This window comes from Arvicola amphibius, chromosome 2 (assembly GCF_903992535.2).
Source record: "Arvicola amphibius chromosome 2, mArvAmp1.2, whole genome shotgun sequence".
Classification (NCBI taxonomy): domain Eukaryota; kingdom Metazoa; phylum Chordata; class Mammalia; order Rodentia; family Cricetidae; genus Arvicola; species Arvicola amphibius.
In genome coordinates, this window is record NC_052048.2 from 90481343 (window position 1) to 90494128 (window position 12786).

A 12786-nucleotide genomic window follows, 5' to 3' on the forward strand; every position below is an offset into this window, starting at 1 on the left:
ACTATTAAAAATTACCACAGACAAATCTTGACTAGATGCAAGACATATGTACCCATTCAAACTCACTGGAGGCAAAATGAGAAATTTATTTTATGGTATCAGTTGTCCCAGAAAAATTAACAATACAGTGCTTACCTAAGTATACATGATGCCCTAGGATTAATCTCTAGCTTCAAAAAATATTTAAAAAAAAAAAAAAGAAAGAAGGGGGAGGAGAAAGAAGGACATAAACCTCAGGAAATACCATCAAGTAGCAGTTGGACCCCAGGACAAATATCAAAACAACTTTTTCAGATCCTGTCCCCCACTCCGGCACCACATCTTTTTTAACAGCACATCTGATCTTATATCATCTTCATTCTTCTTGCCACGCTTCCCTTCTTTACTTCTCTGTCTGCTTGATAAAGTAGCCCATACAAGTCCCAAGATGTGCAATGTCAGCTCAAGCAATGTCAGAGGCCAAATAGGACTATAGAATCCCAAGGACAGAAACCCAGAGAAGGGATTCACTCGGTGCTGGCACTTAGGCTACAAATAGCAACTAAATGTCTATTTGTAACCAGAGAGTCCCTCTGTGAAACAGGGTGGTACCTGTGTCAAAGGAATAGGTTTTAGGGAAATGAGATAGTGTTCCTGGTAGATATCCCCAAACCTCAAAGTAAGCCTACTACAGCACTCAGTACTTTCTAGAATTATGCTTAGCCGGTTTAAGGAGAACCAGTGCAGAATCTCTCTGACCATTCAGTCAATGATCTTTAGTGGTTGGAGCAACTTCCAGGAGCAGTTGGAGATGCATGGTGGCAGCTTGCATACATTTGGACTGACACTGGAAGCAGAAAAGCAGGATATACACCAGGAAGCCACTGAGCAGGAATAAGAAGATGTACAGGAATTCCATCTGGGGGTGGTCGATAACAGGGGCCAGCACCAGGTAGAGAGACACCAGGAGCATGATGACAGGAAGGAAGGTGGGAACCTGCAGAGGGCACAAAGGGCTTATTTGACCCCTGAGACTGCAATGAGGGAGGAGCGTCCCTGAGTACTGCCTTCCTACCTACCTATCAATTATGTTCATGAGCCACTAGTGTCCCTCCCCCAGTATCTGCTAGAATATCAGACTGGGCCACAAGAGCTATGTACTGGGCTACATGGGGACTCTTTTTTTTTTTTTTTTTTTTTTTTTTTTTGGTTTTTCGAGACAGGGTTTCTCTGAAGCTTTTTTAGAGCCTGTCCTGGAACTAGCTCTTGTAGACCAGGCTGGCCTCGAACTCACAGAGATCCGCCTGCCTCTGCCTCCCGAGTGCTGGGATTAAAGGCGTGCGCCACCACCGCCCGGCTTACATGGGGACTCTTTAAGAAGCTGAGTCTGGGTCCAGCATTGGCCTCTCCGTGTTATGTGGCCTCTGCATTTGTGCTCTATCTTTCTCTCTCGTGGCCCTCCAGAGGAGAAATGACCAATAACCCTTACCACCCTCCAAAACTGTGCAATGTTCTGCCAAATACAATGTCAGTGGCAGCCGCTGACATTCCTTGTCTAGGCCAGCGTTTCTAACCTGATGATCTCGACCCCTTTGGGGGGGTCGAACAACCTTTTCACGGGGGTTGTATATCAGATACCCTGCATATCAGAGATGTTTACATTATGATTCATAACAGTAGAAAAATTACAGTTACGAAGCAGCAACAAAAATAATTCTGTGGTCGGAGGTCACCACAATGTGAGGAACTGTATTAAAGGGTCGCAGCATTAGGAAGGTTGAGAACCACTGCTCTAGGCCTTGAAGGAGACAGTGGCCCAAAGACACACTTCATACAGAGACTAGATTGAAAAATGCCCAGGGACTGTCCTGAAGGCTACCTTGTAAGTGTGAGGAAGATTCTTTGTCTTCATTCGCAAGTACAGGAGGCAGCCAAAGGTGGTTCCGGAGGTGAGCCAGGAGAGGAAGCTGCAGTGAAAAATGAAACATGTATAGGAGGGCTTCTCTGATGGAACCTGCCTGGACCAGGACAAAATGTTCAAAGAGAAGGAGGAGTGCTTGATTTTCATTAGGGGAGCCAAGGGCTATACAGGTGGCTCAGTGGGTAAAAGCACTTGCTGATCTTACAGAGGACCCAGATTCGGTTCCCAGCATCAATATGGTGGCTCACAACCCTAACTCCAGCTCTGAGAGATATGATGCCTTCTTCTAACCTCTGGGAGAACAAGGCGTGAGTTTGGTACACAAATATACATGCAGACAAAACATGTGTACATGTAAAATAAGGTCAATAAATCTTAAAAACAAAACAAAAATTTCTAAAGATGACCCTGTGGGTCACAAAACAAGACATGAAATTGTGATAAGAACTTGGTAGGAGGAGGAATGGGGCTTGGAGCTGAGGGATAAGAGTGGTCAGAGGAATGAGTGTGGCCAGAATATATTTATACATACATGAAATTGTCAATAAGAGAGGGCAGAGGGCCGGGCGGTGGTGGCGCACACCTTTAATCCCAGCACTTGGGAGGCAGAGGCAGACGGATCTCTGTGAGTTCGGGGCCAGCCTGGTCTACAAGAGCTAGTTCCAGGACAGGCTCCAAAGCCACAGAGAAACTCTGTCTCGAAAAACCAAAGAGAGAGAGAGAGAGAGAGAGAGAGAGAGAGAGAGAGGGCAGAGGGATGAGTGTGGCCAGAATGCAATATATATATATGAAATTGTCAAAAAAATAATTGCTTCTTGGCCCTTGCACTAAAATCAAGTATAAAATAGTCAAATGATAAATTAATTTTTAAAATAATTTTTTTTTTTTTAAAAAGAGGGCATAGTGGAATCTCAAGGATGCCTATGCTCACTGGAAACAGAGCTCTTCTCCCGGCCCATCTTTCCTTCAGGGCTGATGACATTACATTTAGGCCACTAAACACCCAATCAGCCCTTGCCTCTGTCCTTTCCAAGGTCTGTAGTTTGAGTGACTGCTGCCAGTCTGATAAAATTCTATCTGAAGGTCTGGCGAAACAGCTTAGTCAGTAAAGAGCTTGCCGCACAAGCACAAAGACCTGAGTTCAATCCCAGGACCCATGTGGAAAAGCCAGGTGTGGTGCAATGGGTTTGTAATCTCAGCACTGTGTAGGCAGAACAAGTGGGCTCTGGGGTTCACTGGCCAGCCAGCCTAGCCTACTGGGCTAGTTCTGTACTTGAGAGGCAAGGGCAAAAATATTGCCATAAATTCTAGGCCAACTTGGTCTATATAGCATGTTCTAGATCAGCCAGAGCTGCCTAGTGAGACCCTGTATGTGCTGGTTAGTTTTATGTCAATTTGATACAAGTTAGAATCAAGCTGAAAGGAGGGACTATCAATTGAGAAAATACCTCCATAAGAACTGGCTATAGGACATTTTCCTAATTAGTGATTGTTGAGGGAGCATCAGCACTAGCCTGTTGCGGTGGTGCCATCTCTTGGCTGGTGGTCCTGGGTTCTATAAGAGCTGACTGAGCAAGTCATGGAGAGCAAGGCAATAAGCAGCACCCTCCACGGCCTCTGCATTAGCTCCTGCCTCCAGGTTCCTGACTTGTTTGAGTTCCTGTCCTATCTTCCTTCAATGATGGACTGCAATGTAGAAGTGTAGGCCAAATAAACCCTTTCTTCCCCATGTTGTTTTTGGTCATGGTGGTTCATCACAGCAATAGAAACACTAACAAGACATTGTCTTTAAAAATGTAAATGGCATGCCAGGCGGCGGTGGCGCACGCCTTTAATCCCAGCACTCGGGAGGCAGAGGCAGGCGGATCTCTGTGAGTTCGAGACCAGCCTGGTCTACAAGAGCTAGTTCCAGGACAGGCTCCAAAGCTACAGAGAAACCCTGTCTCGAAAAACCAAAAAAAAAAAAAATGTAAATGGCAAGCCAAAGAGATGGCTCCAGGGTTAAGAGCACTTACCGCTCTTCCAGAGGACCTGGGTTCAATTCCCAGCAACCACATGGAATCAATCAACTGCCTATAACCCTAAGATCTGACACCCTCACTAGACATCTATGCAGGCAAAATACCAACGCACATAAAATAAAAATTAATAAATTTTAAGAATGTAAATGACATAAGAAATGACTTCCAAGTTTAGTCACCTGGCCTCCACATGCACATATGCATGCATATATACATGTACACACACATACCTACATGTATACACATGAATACATACACAGATTCTATCTAACCTGGCAAGCAAGGACCAAATGAAGCTACCTCTAGAAGTAATCAAGACTGCAAAGTGTTAGATCCTAACTGAATAGATCACCCCAAGATTCTTGTGCTATACTGAGATATTCTTGGTCATATACCCCAGTCTCTATCTGAAGACACCCTACCCACTAGATCCACAATGAATTAGATTTTGTTATCACCATATAATGATTTCCATCTTTCTCATGGGCAAAACAATGAAAATAAAACATTGTTTGCAACGTGGTGTTCCTAAGAACCACCCCAAGTACTGAATGTCCTCTTCTAGATTAGACACCAGAGCAGGGAACATGTGATGCCTGAGAAACTACTAGAACTCTCTCTGCACCCAGATACTATGCTCGTTTGGCAGTTGAAGAGGTGACCCAGCTTCAAATGAGCTTGGAAAATGACAAATGGCTATCACAACAGCCTGTGATTTCTCTCTTGAGAAGAACATCAGAAGCGACTCAGAACATCCCCTTCCTGTGCTGAAATCACTCGCTGAGCCTAAACAGCTTGGAGACAGAGTCCAGAGCATAAGCCCAGACAGACGACAGAGGAGAAAATCATGCTGAGTCCAAGAGTCTCCCCAACATTAATGCATAATGCATAAATGTCCTTTAAAAACATATATTCACTGATATTTTGCCCACATGTATGTCTGTATGAAGGTATCAGATCCCTTGAAATTGGAGTTACAGACGGTTGTGAGCTGCCATTTAGGTGCTGGGAATTGAACCTAGGTCCTCTGGAAGAGCAGCCATTGCTCTTAACCAGTGAGCCATCTCCCCAGCCTATCCTAAGTGTCCTTTAGCATCATCTTAGCAGCAGAATTAAGGAAAAAATTGACAGCCGTAGCACAAGCCTTAGGCTATCTCATGGGGAAGCATCTGTCTTACTGAATGTGGGGAGAAGAGAACCACATCTAATTTTGGAAACATAACAGAGAGAATGGGTGAAATATATGTATAGATGTGAGGATGTGAGGATTCTGAGCCTGGGCTTTCAGAAATGCATCACACACAAGTGTGTGTGTGTGTATGTGTGTGTGTGTGTGTATGCGCACATGGAGTTTAAAAGGCACAGATACACTTCTGTATGTGTGTCTGTGTAGACAGATAGATCAGTAGATAGACAGATCAGTAGATATACAGATATAGATAGATAGATAGATAGATAGATAGATAGATAGATAGATAGATGATAGATGATAGATAGATAGATGGATAAGTAGATAGATAGATGATAGGTAGATAGATAGAGATAGATAAATGGATAAGTAGATAGACAGACAGACAGACAGAGAGAGAGAGAGAGAGAGAGAGAGAGATATTATTACCCCACAGGCTCATGTACTGTTCTGGGAGATTATTGATATGTAGGGGGATGGAGGCTCAGTAAAGAAATGGGTTTCTGGGTGAGTGGGCAGGCCTTGAGATTTATAACACCTCCTGTCCTCTCTTTGCTCCTGGTCCACTGAGGTGTGAGCAAGAAGCTACACACACCTCTCACTACAGACTCCAAGCATTCCAGTTTCCGTGTCTCCCTGCCATGCTGGTCTGTATCCTGCATGTGTCAAAATAAATCCTTCCTCCTTTCAGTTGTTTCTTGTCAGGTATTTAATTGCTATGGCGAGAAAATTTGTGTGTGCATGCGTGCATTTGTGTTGTGTGTGTCCATGCATATACACGCATGCACATAGGAACTCCAGAAGAGAACACACACATTTATATGTGCAGATATGTGCAAGTTGGTACATCTAAGCGTATATAGATACAGAGATGTCTAGGACACAGATACAAGCCTGTGAATAGCTCACTTACCTCAAGAAGTTCACGAAGGTGCTGAAGTTTCCTGGAATGACCAGGACCAAAGCCACAGCTGTGGTGAAGACCAGGGCTGGAGCTGGTGTAAGTCGATGCACATGAATCATGGACATAAGTTGAGGCTGGAAGACAGTGGCGTGAGAGAAGCTGTTCAAGCTACAATAAGCCCTCTGTCTCCTGTCATGCTTTGGACACCAGTGTGCCCAATCTAATGGTCATCAGTACCATGGCTTCCAGGGTACAGGTTTCCTTGGGTTACTGTGATACACTGGACTCCAAATAATCAGTTTCCCTCTCTTTGCCTCTATGTCAAGCATGTAGTTCTCAACCCTTGATGTGGGCTAGGCTGCGTCACTTGATTCATCCAATAAAACACGAGCACAAAAGACAAGCCCATGCTCTAAGTGTGATCATATGTTTGGTTTGACCTCTTAAACCTCGATTTCTGAATTAATCAAGAAATGCTCCCAGGAGCCATCTCTGCTTTGGCCTGGATCCCTGAAAGAGGAACAGACTCATTTCAAAATAAGAATGGCCCAAACAAACAGGGCCACAGCTAACACGAAGAGCAACAGTTAAACGTGGCAAGCCACTGGGGCTTGGGGGTTGTCTGTTATTCAATATTATTATCATAGTAAGAGCTAACAGGAGCAAAGACTCTAGGAGGGAAAAGGGCATTGTATATACTTGGGGCCTCTTCCCTGTGGCCTCTGTATTCTTGCTATTCACAAGTAGACTTTATCACTCCTTCTACCCCACATAATCCAGGACCATGACAGCCCTGAAACTTGGAATAGATCAGGAATAGATCGGAAAGGAAGGGAATGCCCGTATCCCATTCTCAGAAGAGAAAAGGGCCACATCTGATTGGGGAGGTCCAGGCTTGGGCTCAATGCTAGGCTTGGGTAGGAGAAGTCATAGGTGAAAGGTCTCCCAGCTCCTCCCTAGAAGCCCTCACCACCTCCCTTGACCCCAGATCCCACCTCTTACCATGTGGCCTTCTCTTGCAGCTGCATAGCACAAACGGCTGCCACTGAAGAAAGCCCCATTGACAGTACCAAATGTCGAAAGTGCAACAGCCAAGGGCACCAGCCAGGCCCAGGACCCCAGAACCTGGTTCCTAAAACAACAGAGGAATCAAGGAAAAGACCTTCTAGCAGTGACTTGGAAAGGGGCCACAAGGCCTCCTGGGAAGTAGAAAAAAACAATGCATTTGTTTGGTTTGGCTTGTTTTCTAGACAGGGTTTTTCTGTGTAGCTTTGGAACCTGTCCTGGAACTCGTTCTGTAGGCCAGGCTGGTCTCAAACTCCCAGAGATCCATCTGCCTCTGCCTCCCAAGTACTGGGATTAAAGGCGTGCGCCACCACTGTTGGGCAAAACAATGCATTTAAAGGCAAGTTCAGATCAACATAGAGCAACCTCCTTCCCTATCCCTAAATGCAAGATACTGACTACGTGATTCACTCACCCCCAGCTCACAGCCATGGCATCAGAGGAGAGGATCTCCAAGGGTGACATAACCAGCAGGTAACTGATATTGACCAGAACGTACAGGACGGTGACCAAGGGGATGGCAATCATCACTGCCCATACCAGGTTCTGCTGCAGGGTCAGGGAGAAGAGGACAAAGGTTAGCCAATGAGGCCTCTCTAGGCCTTCAGCACTATGCTGTCCACAGGGTCACTGTGTCAGACCCTGGGGAATGGAAGCCCTGTGTTCCTCCACTGTGAGAATGTGATCCCCACAATATGGGCACACAATCAGGCAGATGTGTGGGAAGTGACATAAGATACTAGACAGAGCAGTGGAGATGCAGAGGGAATGGTGGAGGTGTCACCAGATCTTCCAGTATGAGGAGGGCCTCACCTGGGCTCTCTTTGAGGCATGGAAATGGCGCAGGAAGGTAGGACAGAGAATTTTTCTTGCAAAGGAAACCAGAGGAGAAGGGAAGCCAAAGACCTCACTAGTCTCCTCTGCAGAATTATTTGCCCCTATGAAAATATCGTATTGGCACTCCTCCTCTTCAGCTTTAAAGAAAAGACTATTTCCAGAGCTTTCTGCCAGGGCTGAGCTCTGCTTATGGAAATTCTTAGATGTGGAGAGGAAAAGGAGAGGAGGGGAACACGGACTGGGGCTGTCATCTCGACCTGTTTCAGCTCTTGGCAAGCGGCCTCCGTGTAGACACGTCCTCATCCACCCCTCATTCCCATCCCACCCCACCCCTGTGTCCCCTTGTCCACTGGCCGGCTCTGTTCTTTCAGGCCTCCGCGTTAATGTTCATACTGCTTCTGCAGAGCTGTGGCGAGACTCTAGTCTCACCCCCCCCCCCCCAGGAGGCATTTGGCCCTGGTCACCCTCCCAAGAGGACCACACTGCAAACGGGGGTGAGACTCTGAGATCAAAGGAAAGTGCCTTGGCCACAGAATGGATATAGCAGCTACGGTTTTACCACCCAGGGGTTGGAATGTGGCTCTGCCTAAGCTCATACAAGGCTACCTGGAGTCAGGGTGCTCTCACTCCCACAGGCTTTTTGGGGATGCCCTCGGCACAGTGAGTACCCAGTATGCATGACTCAACCTCACAGGTAGTCAGGGCAAGGAACTAGCATGCTTTTGAATTTGACCTCTCCCCAGGCAACTTTCCCAGTAGCAATGAGTTGTGACAACGGCAGAGCCCTGAGTTGGGTCCTTGGTATGTTTTTGGCCAATGTATTACAAGAACAGTGAGATTTTCTGACTTCACTCTGAGGGCTCTGAATTCTTCAAATCCCATGGAGTCTGCATATATGACTGACCCTGGTTTGACAAAGCTTCTGTAGTTTCTCTGGTGGAGGTGAGGAGTGTATAAAATAAATATACTTTTTAGAACAAGTTAGGGCAGAATTTCAAGTGCTGGCATTCTGGTGACTGACTGGCTTAGGTTTTGCTTTGAAACCCACATCAAAACAGCAGAGATCAGCAAACAACAATTCTAGCCCGTGGCTGATTTTGCTAATTAAGTTTGATTGAAACAACTGTATTCCTTTATTTACCTATAGCAGTTTTTCTGCTACCGTAACAGAAGAGAGTAGTTGTGACAGGTACTAATGGATAGGGGGCCTTAAACTCTTAACTCTTGGACCCTTTCTTGAAAGACTTTGCTGATCACCACCACAACCATGGGAGCTTGTCTTCAACTTCAGAGACCAACTTCCGGAACGCTGCTCTTTCCTTGATCTAGCTGAAAGCCCACGGTCTAGATTGATAAAGGGGGCTCTACAGCTGCCAGACAACCATATGTACACACTACCCATTTACTTGAAAGTTTCCCAAGCCATGTGCCAAGAATGTACCAGTGAAACCTCAGAAATGAAGAAGGAAGTCAGGACAGTTATTATGATAGTCCCTTTTTACAGACCAAGACTTAGGAACATGAAATCACATGCAAGAAATTAAAACCACCAGGCATGCCGGTAACTCCTGTAATCCCACCATTTAGGGGGTGAGGACAGGAGGATCAGAAGTTCAAAGACATTCTTAGCCATAGCACAAGCTCAAGGCCCACCTGGGCCATAATGAAACTGTCTCAGAGAAAAATAAAAATAAGAATGAGATCCTAGGACTCTGAGCATGCATTCTCTCTCTCTTTTCTCTGTCTCTTCTCTTCTCTCTTCTCTCTCTCCTGTCTTCTCTCTCTTTCTCTGTTTTTCTCTCCCCACTGTTTCTGTCTGTCTCTCCCATCTCTGTTTCTATCTCTCTCCTTTGTCTCTGTTTCTCTCTCGTCTGTCTCTCTCTGTCTCTCTCTGTCTCTCCCTGTGTCTCTCTCTGTGTCTCTCTCTCTGTGTCTCTCTCTGTCTCTGTCTCTCTCTCTCTCTCTGTCTCTGTCTCTCTCTCTCTCTCTCTCTCTCTCTCTCTCTCTCTCTCTCTCCCCCCTCTCTCTTTCCTCTTGCACTTTTGTCTCTAAATTGCCATTCTCTTCTCAAGCTGCCCTCCAGTGAGGGCAAGCCTTTGCCAAGTCTCTGAAAGCAGGAATGCCCCTAAGCCAGCCCAGTGGGGACAGCAGACTTGCAGTTCCTATTCTGTGAGAATTTGAAACTCCTACAAGGGAAAAAGAAAACAAACAACATCTCAGAAAATATATTTATAGCAAAGAGTCAGTATATTAATAACTGAAGATCCAAATGCCACAACAGAGTCCGGGGTAGCCCTTCAGACCAGCTAGCACACTGATTATCCAGGCCAGGTTCACAGGTTGGGGTGAAAAGGCAGGACTGGGTTGTTTCCCAAGCCAAAGTATGCTATGTCCTCAAGTGGCACCCAGACTTTGGAAACTATGAACAAGTATCTACTGCAGTGTTCTGGAGGGAACAAGACAGGGGTTAGCCAGCAGAATTAATAAGAATGCTGGCAGTATGAATTCAGAATAATTCCCCTTTTGTGAATTTCAGTTTTCCCCTGTAAAACATGGAGTGTTGATGGCTACCTCAAGGGGCAGAAAGATGAGTCCATGGGGTATGATAGTATGAAGTACTCTGCTTTAGTTAGAAGCCATTGATGAAATCCCATAAACTAACCAAGGCAGATGGGCTGCCATGCAGTCCCCTGAGTATAGCAAGGGAGCCTTGATTCCAGTCAGATCGCTCATGATCCCGGTCATTTGAGTAGTTGGAATCCCAGTTCCTGGAGCTGCGGATGCTCAGAGGTTCACCCCTAGAGCAGCACATTCAACTCACCTTTGGGTTCTTGAGCTCCTCTACAACCATGTTGATATTATTCCAGCCATCAAAGGACCACAGGCCCTGGTAGAAAGCCATGCCAATGCGCCCTGCCTGCTGTGTTGTGTTGTGGAAGGCAAACGGCAAGGATTCTGCACGACTGCGGCCCTGGGCCAGCACCACAGCCCCACCCACTACAATGACGAGCAATGAGAACACCTTGGCAGCTGTGCACACGTTCGTCACCACTGTGGATATCCGGGAGCTCCAGAAGTTGATCAGTAGCAGCAACAGGATGCAAGAGGAAGCTACAATCTTGACCGTGATCTGAGGGAATGAGGAGCAGCCTGGATAAAAGGGAGCCAGCGCATATTCAGCAAAACTCAGAGAGACGGCTGTGATGGCAGCAGGTCTGGCCACCAGGACAAATGTGTAGATAACCAGGAAGGCAGGCAAAGAGCCGAAGGTTCGTAAAATGTAGGCATAGTCTCCCCCAGATTCAGGAACCAGACTGCCCAGTTCAGCATAGCACAGGGCACCCAGCATGGCCAGGAGGCCACAAATGGCCCAGACAACAAGACTGGCACCAGGACTACCCATGTAAACCAAGACCCTCTGTGGGGACATGAAGATGCCAGAACCAATCATACAGCCAGCAGTCATGGAAACTGCACTCCACAGACCAATCTCCCTCTTCAGTGACAGTCCTGGTGCCCCACTGTCAGGCTCTGGCCCTGCGGGCTTCTCACTGACGTCTTGCTCCTCGCTTCTCTCCATCTCCAGACTTCAGCAGACACTGCCTCTGGTTGGTGACCAGTCCGGGCTCTGGTCCCTTTTCTACGTGGGTTTCCCGAGGGCGTTAATGATTACAGTGCTGGAGGGAGTCCAAGCCAGAGGGCAAAGACACAGGGTGCCATCTAGAAGGAGCTGATCAAGCAAGCACCAGACCATCTCGAGTCTCAGTACAGACAGTCTGTGGGAGCCTGGGTCAGAGAGTCGGTCAGGAAAGGTTCAGGAGAGGAAATGGTTGAAATCTCTACCGATGGCTGGGGTGTGACTCAAGTAAGAGGGTGCTTGCTCAGTACTGCAGGTGGGAGGGAGGGAAAAAGGGCAAAAGGAAAGAAAAAGAATCAGAGGGAGGGAAGGAGGGAATAAGGGAGGAAAGAAAAAGGAGGGAGGGAGTGGGGAAGGAGGGAGGGAGTGGGGAAGGAGGGAGGGAGGGAAGGAGGGAGGGAAGGAACTTGTTGCCCAGTTCCACAGCAACAGGCAACATGATCGCTTGATGTATCCTCAATATCAGCAGGACAGCCCAGCATCTGCGTCTTCCTTTCTTCCCACATCTCTCCCTCCCCCACGCCCACTGTACCCCTCTGCCCCTAGTACCCCACTTCCACCTTCACATCACATATAGACCCCGTATCCTTAGCCACTTCCTTCCATCTTGCCAGGGAGCAAACTCCAGCCTGCAGCTTCTTCCCCAATCCTCCTGGTTCTCCTCCAGACTTAGGCTTTAGGCCATTGGCTTTGAGACTGTATTGGAACCCTTGCTTCCTGGTAGACTTCATAAAGCTCTCTCCGACTGCCAGGGGGTGGTGGGAAGTGTCAATCAACCAAAACTAAATAAGTTTTGCTGTGTGTATCAACTGAAACACAAACTGGCAAAGCGTCGTTCTAGGATGAGACTGCTGACTTCAAACCTCAGATCTACGGCCTCCAAGTTGTGTGACTTTGAACGAGAGCTCTGAACTTACTCCTTACTCCTCCATCACTTATGATGCCTATCTTGTAGAACTCCTTGAAGAATTAACTAACAGTTTAAAGACATTTAGATAGTCTATGAAGCCAAGTAAGCATTTCATCGCTATGGTCATTTCCTTACTCTCTGGATAGCGCTCATTAGTTCTGCTGGGGAAAGAGGGATTGACATTCATACCAGGAAGAGAAAAGATTGAAGGGATATATTATATATACATACATATAATTATTGTTAAATAATACTTAATGTCAGGTATTCTAAGTTGCATGAGTTGGTCAAGGAAAGGAGTTATTCCGAGATGAAAATTTTAG

General features: G+C 46.6%; 1 protein-coding gene across 2 annotated transcripts; it reads right to left on the bottom strand.

The window, feature by feature from the left end:
* Positions 1 to 745: 745 nt before the first annotated feature.
* LOC119808374 (b(0,+)-type amino acid transporter 1-like) lies at positions 746 to 11496 on the bottom strand. 2 transcript variants are annotated; one of them, XM_038320850.1, is made up of 6 exons: positions 10738 to 11496; positions 7495 to 7628; positions 7017 to 7146; positions 6024 to 6148; positions 1859 to 1946; positions 746 to 976 (listed from the first exon to the last, which is right to left on the bottom strand). In XM_038320850.1, the coding sequence occupies exons 1-6, from the start codon at positions 11494 to 11496 to the stop codon at positions 746 to 748; spliced, it is 1467 nt and encodes a 488-aa protein (XP_038176778.1). The 2 variants fall into 2 exon arrangements, with proteins under 2 accessions (XP_038176778.1, XP_038176779.1); XM_038320851.1 differs by lacking the exons at positions 746 to 976; positions 1859 to 1946; positions 6024 to 6148; positions 7017 to 7146; positions 7495 to 7628 and adding an exon at positions 10397 to 10459.
* Between the last annotated feature and the right edge of the window lie 1290 nt (positions 11497 to 12786).

Excerpts from the sequence above, each read along its gene's own strand:
- LOC119808374 (XM_038320850.1), bottom strand. The coding sequence starts at position 11,496 with ATGGAGAGAAGCGAGGAGCAAGACGTCAGTGAGAAGCCCGCAGGGCCA. Across the intron at positions 6,149-7,016 it reads CTGCAAGAGAAGGCCACATG|CCTCAACTTATGTCCATGAT; the intron begins GTAAGAGGTGGG and ends ACTGTCTTCCAG. Across the intron at positions 1,947-6,023 it reads ACCTTCGTGAACTTCTTGAG|CTTCCTCTCCTGGCTCACCT; the intron begins GTAAGTGAGCTA and ends TTTTCACTGCAG.